We start from the raw sequence: 12699 nt of genomic DNA on the forward strand, positions 1-12699 counted from the left end.
GACACAGGAGAAACTTCTAGCAGCTTCTTGCAGAAGCTCCCACCATAGCCTCCCTTCACTAAACAAAACCAACACACTAGTATAAATAAGTCCATACTCATACAAAGCTGCTGCAAAAATGCTTAAGTAAAGTAAGAAATTCCTGAAAATAATTTAAGCCTAGAATAATTGTGTCAAAGGACATGAAAAAAAGATGTGGGGCTATAATTTTCAGCTAGACATAAGCAAGAGTAACCACATAAAGTGTTTTTTGTACCTTCACAGACATTTTCAGCGTTGAACTTAGCTTCCTAACTCACTTAAATATATTTGCTAAATTTACCCAAAGGCTCCTTTTCCCTTTACTTTCATTCTCATTAAGACACGTGTAAATACCTTGCTTATTACTGGAACAATTTTTTTCCTTTTAAACACAAACAGTACTGTAAATTTGAATATGTTCAGTCCTGAAGCAATCCCAATTACTTCAATGTCCCACTGAGGTTACAAAAATCGCAATTATTGAAATGCCCATTCATTTATATGAGGCATCAAAAGAGCATGATTGGGGCTCTGGAGTATTATTTTGAGTTTTCATTTTTATACCATAACTGCTATATTAAAAACCTCAAAACTGTGAACATATGATTCTTTTATATTTTTGTAAAGACATATCACATGGGAGAAAAGCTGCAGTCAATGTGCTGATGGCACTACATGTGAAATAAATCAGGCTAAGAGCAGCATGACTGAAGTGTTTTGGTGAGTCAGTATTTGGTTATTGAAATCAAATGTAGGCGTAGGAAAACATGATTTTCTCAGAACAAGGACTTACCACGTGTTAAGAGCACAAGTGTGTATATGACATTATTACTTCTTTCATTAGTAATTGTTGTTTTGATGTACTCAGATCAAAATGAATTAGCTATTCAAAACTAAGATGAAGTTTGTTGTTTGAGATAAAGATAATAGAGTATCTGTCTAGAATTATTTATATTTAATACTTTAGAACTCACTCACTTTGGAGAAGAGCTATATGTTTTATTAGAAACTATAAAAAGTTATAATGCAGAATTTTTTAAGTCTATATGTAATTTAAGGAGCTCCACCAAGCTAAACTATTTTTTTCAGAGAGTAGGTGAAATGTTACCTAATCAAAAATTAAAAGCATGTTATCATATTCAGTCTATCTTATCCTACCATTACAACTTAGCCCTTGTTATATGTAAATAAAATAAATGGTAGATTGGATAATGAAAGAAAGTTTATGTGAAGCATATTAACAGTACAGAACTTAAGTTTGGCCATAATATTTTTCTACAGAAACCAGTATGTTATGTTTGAAAGGAAGACAGTAATGTGAGTCTAGGCCTCCGCTGTTGAGAGAACAAAAAAAGTGGGAATTCATGTACTTCAATTTTGGCTTTCAGCTCCAGGCCTAACATGATAATTTAGGTTTTGATGGGGAAATCTTGAGATCCCACAGCAGAGAAAGAGAATCCTCTAAAGTCTGCAAACTATTTCTTAATGTAGAGACAGATACTTATGCATGGTACTTGATCTTGACAGCAGATACAAATCAGACAGCAACATTCTTCTAAGAAAGTAGTCAGTGATTAAAGAAGGTAAAAAGGAAAGTACAATCCTGCAAATTTTTTGACAGTTGAGCTTTATAAATGTTGAAAGTAACTGTAATTAATTCTAAACCTCAACCCAACTGACAGAATTGTTTGAGGTGCAAAAATTCAGCCTATTTGTGAAAAAATCTCACTCCTCACAGATTATTCACTATTGCCCAGGACAATTATATTTTCATTGCTGGAAGCAAAGTATAGCACAATTCTGATATAAAAGTAGGATCTTTACAGGAAATAAAGGGCAGCTAAACAAAAATAATATGTAGTTCTGTCAATACGGAAAGAAGCAAAGTAAGAAAGTCTCTACTCATTAGAGTGGAAACCTCATGTAATATGCATAATTCCGTAAGAACCTCAGTAACCTAATCAGAACAAACATAACCTTGACTTGGCTCCCCTCAGGGTCATTAAAGGAGGATGATGAAGGCATTCTCTAGGTGTGAGATCTATTGAGATGAGTCAACCAGAGAGGCTTTTCCTGGCTGAGAGGCATTACTGCCTATAGGGTATGAGATTCATTAGGGGATGCCAGGAAAAGCAGTTGGGATTGTGAGAGACTTATAATATTATGAGGCATTTCTGAGAAGGATCAAAGGCAAGGAGAAGAAGGGATCAAAGTGGATTGGGAAGGAACAAGCACAGATAACTGAATAAGAAGAGGATGACAGGGGAAATGAGAATATGTGCTCAGACTCATTACTGCGTGGTCCTGGGGACATGGAGCTGCAGCAGCCTCACCTCTACTGGGCTACTGGATTCAGCAATTCATAATGTATGTTGCTACCAGATTCAGCAATTCTTAATGCATGTTAAGAGAGCGACCACTGAAATAATTTCCATTCCCCTTTAATTGCTTCAGGCTGAGCTTCTTGGAGGAAGAACAGAAAATCAGACAGTTTTGCAATTTTATTGCTGGCTAAGCTCTAACATTGTTTTCTAACTTGTAAGGGGATACAGATTTTTTGATGAGTAGGAAGGTTCAATACCATTAATAGCTCACTTAGAAAAGTTACTAGAGGAGACAGAGAGACCTGTTCTTTGGATTTATTGAAAACCATAACTGTGCTGGCAGATTTAATACATGTCTATTTGGTAACATCCATTAAGAATGACACATAGAAATGAGTGCCTGAATCAATGAAGGAAGCAAAGATAGTAATATAAAGTCATTTTTCTGGATACTGAATGTAAAAAAGAAATAAAAAATGTAAAATCTACATTGCTAAATTATTTCAAACACATAATTAGATAAAATAGAAGTCAAACGATACACACTTTCACCTGCCTCCTCGGCACCCTCTAGAGATTGCTGTTCTTCTGATGTCAGTATTTCTTGCATTTTTCTTCTGTAAGTAAAAGATTAATATCTGAAGCAAGTTGCAGATATATTAAATGTAAAGTAAACATGTGGAAAAATACTGTTGGGAATTGAAATATAATTTAGGTTGTACAAAATAAAAAAAAAATTTATCATCTAAAATGTTATTATCTCATTGCATCAAAAGGTTGGACTAAGGAAAGGCTAATGAAAATGCATTTAGCAAGAGAATCTTCTGACACCATATTTACTGATCTAAATTAGATATTCCTCAAAGTTAACACATATTATTTCCTATACATCACAACTAGTGTTACTGTACTTTTTTAGTACATTTGTGTTGAGAAATGTACTGATACCTTTAACAGAAAGTAAGGCTAGAATTTTCTTTTTCTATATTTATGCTCATTTTATATATTCAGATATTTGGAATATTTTACCTTTCTTCTTCTTCTTCTTCTTCTTTTTTCTTTTCTAATGCTTCTTCTGTTAGTCTTTTCAAAATCTTAGAATTAATTTCATCTTTATTTGCTAAGTATGTTCTGCGTAGTATACAGAGTCCTGCAGTACAATTACACAACAGGAATGACTTTTATGCATTGGTATAAAACGAAAGTTATTTGACTTAGGAAAATTATTTAATAAATGATAGACAACTTTCCTACTTTCCTACCACTGAAATATTATTATACTGTTTCTTTCTAAGATTTTAGAGCTTTGTTTTCGATTTCAAGCACCTAATAAATTGAGTCTGGGATATGGGAAGGTTATGATGAAGGCTGTAAGGGGAGACAGCACTGAAAGAATTTGCCTTCTATATCTGTATATCATGCATTACTCTGGTGTTTATTTTGTTTGTATGTTTGTGAAGAAAACTATGAAGAAACAAATCAAAAACATTCAAATAAAAATACAAAGAATGTACATACTTATACTACTACAGCTGGTTGACAGAAATGAAGGATATGCTGTTCCTACTAGGAACTCTACTAACTTACTTGTTTGACAAATAGATTTATGATATATGGCTGTGTGACTGAAATCCGTTTCCATCAGTGGAGTTATCCCAGTTTAGACTAATTCAGGGAATAGCTTACCAAGTAATGACCCAAAATGCTGTGAAAATGTAAACTCCACAACTACATTATTATTTAAATGACAGAAATAAGTGTGAATGAGTTAATACAATTGCCTAAATGAAAAAAAAAAAGCACAAAATGAAACAAAATAGCTAAATTCAAGGAAACATAGCCGTAAGTAAAAAGCTACATTTTTAGCCAAACCTTATAGCAGACATTATGATCTTGCCTCTTTCACCTCATTTTACTTATACTTGTTCCTCTCATATCTCACATGATCAATATCATCAATTGATGTAAAATGCATTTTTATCTAAATTTGAACTGTGAGAAACTTGTTACTTAACTGTTGGGAACATTGGTGTTGATTTGAAGCAGATAATAATTTTGTGTGAATGGTTTATGTTTTAAAACAATATTTTCAATTTAATGTTTTTTTTTTTTTAAAAAGGGAGGGTGAATGAAGGGAATTTAAAAAAAATGCACTTCGTAAACTCATCTGTCTCAATATTCTTCTGGAAAAAAAAACTTGTGAGAGTTTTCAGTGGCTTTGCCTAGTGACCCAGGCATGTACTTTCCCATCTTTGTGTTTTCTCATAGTATTATGAAAAGAAGCAATGCCAAAGAGCATTCATTTACCTCATTATTCAGAGTCCAAATGACATTGAACTGAAGTAAAGCATCTTTAATTTCAGAATTATCATATGCAGAGCATCCAGAAGAATCACAATTACTATACTATAACTGACCATTCTTTCTTCCATGGGTATCAGCACGTGTTGCTCACTCAAAGGATTCAGTATTGTTTCATCTGATGAAGGATTTCACTATTACTTGACCCAATTGAGCAAGTGACATATAAGACTTTAGAATGGATAATAAATTAGCAAAGTCTTAAGTAGCTGACCTGAGAATATCTGCTACCAGTATTAACCAGAAAAAAAGCTAGCTTGCTAATGGAGCAGTTATAGGTAGCTCAGCTGATTCTGATTGAAAGAACAATGTTCTTGCAATGTTCTGTTTTAGTGTAACTGGAAGTCTGTTGAGGAAATCTCTATGCCAGTATTATGTTTCACTTTGATTTGTTATGATAGGCTACAAGTACTATGATTTGTATTCAATTTGTGCATGACTTGTTTCAAGCTGAGACAGTAAAAATATATGCTTTATTATTTAAAGTATGTTAATTCATTTCCTCCCACCAATGAATGAAACTTTAAGAAAAATAATTTGTCATTGATTTATATGAAAGCCTGGTACAGCTACAGGGATGAAATTAGGGTATAGACTCGTTATCATCTCAAATACATTAAAAATGGGAATGGTGGATTTCCTTCCAAGCCTGAAATCTCCTTATTCATAGGGCCAAATGGGTTGTAATTAAGAAAGCAGTCTTTTTTTGCTATGTGATATAAAGACTATACAGTGTTAGTTCAAACAGGGGTAGTTTAAACCCCATCAGGGTTGTGAGCACAAAGTTTCACGAAGGACCTCACTAACCGATATGAAAGTGTTACATTTATGTTTTAAAGAATCTGCCACCAGACTAGAGAAACAGCAGGTGACTGCATGGAAGAGATGGCTACCAAGAATATAAAACAGATTGTTCAGATTAGAACAAGTAATCGAGAGCTAGGTTTTGAGAAGTAGAGAGAATAGCAGAAAGGTGTACATTGCAGGAGGGAAGCACATAATTTGACAGGCTCTGCTATAGACTGCCAAGTTCTTCCTTTCCCAAAAGAAAAAAAATGAGGCAGTTACTACTGGCCAGTTTTCAGCACTGAGTCATGGAATAGACTGGGTTGGAAGAGACCTTTAAAGGCCATCTAGTCTAACCCCCCTGCAAGAAGCAGGCACATCTTCCACTAGATCAAGTTGCTCAGAGCTCCATCCAGGCTGGCCTTGAATGTTTCCAGAGATGGGGCATCCACCACCTTGCTGGGCAACCTGTACCAGTGTTCCATCACCCTTATTGTAACATAGTTCACATGAAGAATTATCTCTTCCCAAAGTGTCTGATCTGGTTGATTTTTTTATTTAGTGACAAGGGTTTGAAAAGCTCTCTGGACTGATTCTAACATCGGGCAGTTACTGAGCTTTCTTGAACTAAGTATGAACAGACCTATCATTCCTTTATTGAAGGGAAGTTTCTACTATTGAAAGACCTTTTGATAATGGACTCGGTTGAAGAGATGATGATCAAACATTACCACAAGGCAACGAAACTTGGGGTGTGGTATGAATCAAGCAGGCATAATCCATTAAGGCATGATTTGGCAGGCAAAACTCTTAACAGTGTATGAAACTGTTCAGTTTTTCATGTCTAGTACCAACCTTTCTTCCTGCTTGAAATAATAAAGTAAAAATCCCTTCCTCTAAATTCATTGGTACTAAGCAATTGTATCAATCTGGGTAAGAAGTTGCTCACCATTTTTTGACCCCAGGATGGGGAACAGGATACATCTGCATATAGGTATTTCTCCTCCCACCCTTTTCTCTCAAGCAGAGGAAGTTCATCTCTATAACCTGATTTTGCAAGTGAGGAAACCAATGTGCAGGCAGGGAAATTTGACTGAGAGCCATATTGTAAGCTGACGGACAACCAGATACACAATACAAAAGTCTAAATCTGCAAGTGGTATTTACTGCTGATTGTAAATAGGAAGGAATTCTAAACAGGATTATAAAGGAGGAATTTTCTTTACTGCTTTTGTAAAGCATTCCTGTTTTCAATTCTATGTAATTCCCCTAATCCAAACACTAAGAAATTTAGGGTACCTTTGTTGATTCACTGGATTCTTCCTTCTCTAGACCCTTGAAACTTTATAAATGGGACATAACTACTAGTTTTTCTTATAAGTGTGCTTTATGTACAGATACCAACACAGAAAAAGAAAATATTAATTTTCATTAGTGTGCATTTACTAACCGTCTTTTTCTGTATCCTTCAGACAGACAACAATGTCAGGTAAAAGTCCTTTTTCTGATAAGGCTGACCAGTGATCTACTGACAGAGGGAAGTTATCCACTACCCATCCTCCTTTTTCTGGAGCACCAGGAAACCTGTCTTTGTTCTTCTTCATAAGCTGTTATAAAATGTCAGTAACATAAAAAGACTAAAATAATCTGTGAGCTGTTAAAAAAGACTGCACAATACAAACTGATTATCTAAATGTTATAATTTTTCCCTATTGTCATTTCAGGTCAATGAAAAGTAAGACATTTATAACTTTATATGTATGAATGAAATACAAACATTGTAAACAAAAATATATTAATGTGCCAGTGATTTTTTAAGGTTGCCTATAAAGAATTTAGATTCTAGTTTCAATAGTTACAAACCATTGAACAAATTTAAAACAATTCAAGATAAACCTTCATATACAATTCTTTTCAAACACTTGTATCTCGTGTTGAGCTCTGTAACAGTAACTAAGAGTATAAGAATAGGGCAAGTATGCAGTGATACTTTCTTCAGATAGTTCTCCCAGACTTTAACAATTTTTAGGCCAGGTACTTTGCATGACATAAATAATTTGTGTATATATATATTAGTCCTCAATAGATTTGTCTTTCTTGATTTTGCTATCTTTCCTCAATCCTATGAAGGCTTTCAGACTATGTGATATAAACTAAACTGATCTTTCAAATGGAAAAATTAAGAACATACACCAATAATGTATAAACTGTTACAGGTTGCTCTTAGAAAGATAGTGCTTTGCAATACGGTACTTATAGTTTTACCTCTGTGATAGCTTTTTCCAGTACTTCAGCATACACTTCAGGTGACAGTGTAACTTCAGAGTCTGATGCACTTTTCATGGCTTCTTCTACCATAGCTTGAACTTCTGGGTGGTCAGTATTTATCTCTGACATTCCTAACAACATAGATTTTTAGAAGCGCTTCACAAAATTCTGAAATACTTATTTCTTTTGGTCAGGAATAACTGCTAGGGAATTAAATCCAGCAATTTCATAATTATAATGCAGCAGTCATTTTAAGAAATATTACACAATCATACTGAGAAAGAATCAAATACCAGTTCTTCTGAATGCAGTTCTAGAGGATATTTCATAAAGATAAGTTTTAAGATCTTTTTTGCTTTCTCATTAAAAAAAATCCAACACCTTTTTTAACTGTACAATATTTTCTACCACTAAGTGAAATATTATTGCAATATGAGTGGAATTACATTTGTGTGCTAGAACAATCAGGCACCTGCAGCATGTGAGAATTTCCTTTGATTTGATTTCTTTTTGATTCGATTTCTTTTTGATTCATAAATCTAAAGGTTGACTAGATTAATTTAAAAATCAATACAAATAGATCAAGACAGTATATTGTCAATAATAAAGAAGCTTGCATTCCCTAAGATGCACAGAACTCTCCAAGGTTATTAATTAGGATTAAGTTCTCATTAGTTCTAATAAAATTTCACAAACCTGTCCTCAAAAGTATTTACGTAGCCAGGAATCTGGAACCTAACACTGTTTAGTGGTTTTAATTTTGGTGTTATAGTTCAATATTATTCTTACTGCAACACCAATGGTTTTTGTATCGCTGTCAGCTTCTATGTTTTGCAGCACCAAAGGAATATATTGACTTCTTATTAGATATGTATCTACCCATAAGTAAGTCAAATGTGGTGATTCCTTGCTTAGTTGAATAAGGTAAAATGGCCTGATTGTCCATGTAAATTATGACTAGAGCTAACTGGAAAAGGCAATTCCCGTTCAATGGAAATTTTTCATTTCAAAATAAATAATTTTGAAAAAAAAATTCCAAAAAAATCCTGCAAAAAGAAAATCCAGATTTTGTTTAACACATATTAAAAGAACATGTTATTTTCACCCTTTCATAATATTTTCTGAATTCATCAAGCTGTGAAAATCTGGGCAGCTTAAGAAGTCTAAATGTGACCAGAGCTAGAGAGTCTTGTGAATGTGCCAACTGAGACAGTATACTTGGAAGGCTGCTCCAAAGTGGAGAATCTGTAGATTGTGGGTTCACATCAGCCTAGCTGACAAGCTGTTTTCTTGAAGAAAAATTCAATTTTGCAGAGAGTTAACTTGTCAGAAGGTCATTCAAATGGGAAGTTTCCAACCAGTATCAGTCAGAACCATTTTCTTCTTTCAAAAAGAGCTCAGATAACTCTTTCTTATATACTTGTGACCCTCAGTTTCAGAGGATTTATATATAATGTAAAAAATACTGCATTCTACTCAGCTATTCCCTTCACTGCATGTTCTTTTAGTTCATATTTACTGCCCAACAACCATAACACCTTCTGTAATATTTTGTAAGTTGAAGTGATAGCAGTTGCTTCAGTTAAATAACCTAAAGCAAATAAGATAGTGTCAAAGACCATGGAACACCTTATTCACCTGATTCTTCTGACTGTTTTTCTAATTCCAACCTATTTTTCACTGCTGTTATAGCCTTTTCTATTGTATCCCTTCGCACTTGCTCAATGTTTTCTTCTCTTGATTCTTCCATATGGACTTGAGTGAGTTTGGCCATATCAAGAACCTAGTGAAATGATTTGAAAAAAAAAAAAAATCACAAAAGAGAAATATAGCATCTGATCCAAATTCTATACAATGAAATGAATTTGTAAAAGCTCTGCAAATTTTGAAATAAATTACATATAATTCAAGTGCAGTGGATTTTTTTGTGGAAGAAATAATTTATAATTTGCATTTAAATTTAATTATATTTGATATAAAAGTTTTTAATCATATTCTTAAGCTAAGACAAATAATGGACACAAATATTTCTCTTATATAAAGGGTAAATAAAAAAAAAAAGAAATTTAGCTACTTTTATATAAATTAATTTAACTAAATCACTATGTTTCCTCTGTTATCCATGTGTTTGCAATGTGTATGTAACACAACAGGAATATGAATATGTTTAACTGATTCCCAAGCCTCACCTGATACCCTTGTTAAATAAGACATTTATAAACCTACCTTTCCTTTATATTTGTGTGCAATTAGGTTACAAATAGTTGTTCTTCCAGAGAACGGAGGACCAAATACTAGTACTTTACAAGGAGGAAGTGGCATTGGTGGTAACAGGTAAGGTCGTGGGTTCAACATAAATGTTTTCAATGCCTCTGGGGATGACAGTATGTACATTTTACCTAGAAAACTTAAAACAGAAGAGAAGCTAACAGGTATAGATAGTTACCTTAGAAATAAAAATTAAAGTGTCAAATTCCACTAACCTGACAGCCAAGTCTGGTTTTCCCATTACAATATCACCTTTCTTTAGAGCCACAGGACATACTTGCCCCCACCTGCTTCTACGCCATCGATATCTGTGTGCTATTAGTTTGTAAGATGATAGAACTCGGAAAAGTTCATCCTGTTTATTAAAACAGTAATAACAGCATATGTAATTTTTGTCTGAAACTACATATGCCTTGTTGTTAGCCTTTTTTGAAATATTTTTTTGGAAAAAAGCAAATCTAAAAAGAAACCCACATCACACTTTTTAGAATATTTTTTTTTAAATTAGATATTTCAGAATTATAGGATAACTTTAAGGAGAAACTATTTAGGTTTTCAATTTTATTTAATAAAAATAGTACTTAAAATAGGTCTTTTTTAGTGTTCATTTATTAGGGTTCATTTATTATTTTCAGAAGTTTAAAATTATAAAGAGGTACAAATCAGCCATTATTAAGGATGACACAAAATGGCCAAGATTTCTTTTAAAGAGGATGAAGAAAGGACCACGGTCTGTGGGGAGGAATAGCAAGGCCAAAATATCTCTTTTAGGCATGCAGAAATGTCACATGACCGGAGTAAGTTTAATACATTTTTTACAGAAGGTGACTAGTGAGTGAATTCTAACGTTTACTGTGACTCTAAATTATTCAGAATAGTACAGACAAGTGCTGGCTGTGAAGAACTACAGAAGGACCTTCCGAATCAAGGAAACCAGGCATCAAAATAGCAGTTTTACACAGGAAATGATGAGTTGTCACTGACTGTCACTACTCAGGAATTGATCTTGGAATTATAATATCATGAAAATATCTGGTCAATGCCCAAGAGCAGTCAGAAAACCAGCCTGAATGTTAGGAATGTTAGGAAAGAGAAAACAGAAGATAAAGGTTTATTTTTTTTGTTGTATAAATCCCGCCCTCAGCCTTACTGCTACGTGCATTCTTGCTATCCTAATCTCAAAAAAAAATGCAGTATAACTGGAAAATGTTCAGAAAAAGGTAATATGACTGATCAATGACACAAAAATATTTTCATGTAAGAAGAAATAAGATTAAGTAGGCTAGAACTCTTCGGTCCAGGAACAAGACAGCAGCATAAGAACAGGATAGAAGTCTGAAACCATGAGTTATTAGAGGGCAGATACAGAGAACAAAACTATTTACTGACTTTTGCATATCAACAACTAGAGGACACTGAGCTAGAAGGTGGGAGGTGCAACACATAGGGAAGCAATTCTGTATGTAATGTCCAGTTAAGCAGCAGAACTCCTTGCCTCAAATACTGTGGATGCTGAAAGCTTACACACAGACTAACACAAACACACAGACTAACTAAATAATAAATACAGATGACCTCTGACACAGGAAGTCCTTCACTTGTGAATTTGTCAGAGACTGAGTGTTCTGGTTTTATTTGGTGAGGGGGGCCCTAAGGTGGTAGCTTCTGTAGGAAAGTGCTAGAAGTCGCTCCCCTTTGTTCAGGGGACTCGGCTGGGCCTAGGGCGGACCCACTGCTGGCCAAGGCTGAGCCAATTGGTAGCAGAATGTCCCGTGATAACGCCTCTGCGATAACGTATTAAAGAAGGGGAAAACAGGAAAAGAAGATGTGAAGGAGCTGAGCAGGGGCAGAGAGGGGGAGGCGCGAGCCTTGTGGCCCTTGCAGGCCTCACCCTCCGGCCTCCCGCCGGGCAGCCGACTGGGCCCAACTCGGCCCAGCCTGGCTGCAAGAAGTGGAGAGGAGATGGGAAGTGAATAAGATGTAAAAAGGATCCTGAGAGACATCTACCAGCCTGTTGTGAGGAACGGCTGCAGACGTCAAGGTCAGTGAAGAAGGAGGGGGAGGAGTAATGCGGCTTCTGGCCAAGATTCCCCTGCAGCCTGTGGTGATAACCATGGTGGAGCAGGTTGTCCCCCTGCAGCCCATGGAGGTCCACGGAGGAGCAGAGATTCACCTGCAGCCCGTGGAGGACCCCATGCTGGAGCAGGTGGAGGCCTGAAGGAGGCTGTGGCCCATGGAGGGCCTGCTGGGGCAGCTGTTCTGGAGGGACTGCACCCCGTGGAAGAGATGACCCACGCCGGAGCAGTTTCACAAAGGACTGTGGCCCATGGGAGGGACCCCACGAAGGAGCAGGGGAGGAATGTGAGTTCTTCCCCTGACGATGAAGCAGCAGCGTAAAACAATGTGTGATGAACTGACTGTGACCCCCATTCCCTCTTCCCCCCTGTGCCGCTCAGGAGGGGAAGGTAGTAGAGATAATGTTAAGCCCGGGAAGAGGGAGGAGTAGGGGGGAGGTTATCTTGTTTCCTGTCTCATTCTTCTGCTAGTTTTAGAAATAAATGAGTATTTTTCCCCAAGTTGAGTCTGTTTTGCCCATGATGGTAGCTTTAAGGATTTCTCCCTGTCCTTATCTCAAACCTCGAGCCGTTTTTCTTATAACAGCTCCCCCTGT

At 35.7% G+C, this 12699-nt stretch overlaps 1 protein-coding gene across 1 annotated transcript in view; it reads right to left on the bottom strand.

Annotated features, from left to right (window-relative positions):
* Window positions 1-12699, bottom strand: part of LOC104480949 (adenylate kinase 9) — a 56332-nt gene that overhangs the window by 25013 nt on the left and 18620 nt on the right. The window contains exons 11-17 of the mRNA XM_086744178.1: window positions 10244-10383; window positions 9987-10167; window positions 9399-9543; window positions 7758-7891; window positions 6943-7099; window positions 3375-3495; window positions 2898-2962 (exon numbers count right to left, since the gene is read on the bottom strand). Of these exons, the coding sequence (XP_086600304.1) occupies window positions 2898-2962; window positions 3375-3495; window positions 6943-7099; window positions 7758-7891; window positions 9399-9543; window positions 9987-10167; window positions 10244-10383 (943 nt within the window). The remainder of the gene's footprint in view (window positions 1-2897; window positions 2963-3374; window positions 3496-6942; window positions 7100-7757; window positions 7892-9398; window positions 9544-9986; window positions 10168-10243; window positions 10384-12699) is intronic.

Source organism: Chlamydotis macqueenii, chromosome 3, assembly GCF_036417535.1.
Source record: "Chlamydotis macqueenii isolate bChlMac1 chromosome 3, bChlMac1.mat, whole genome shotgun sequence".
NCBI classification, from domain to species: Eukaryota; Metazoa; Chordata; class Aves; order Otidiformes; family Otididae; genus Chlamydotis; species Chlamydotis macqueenii.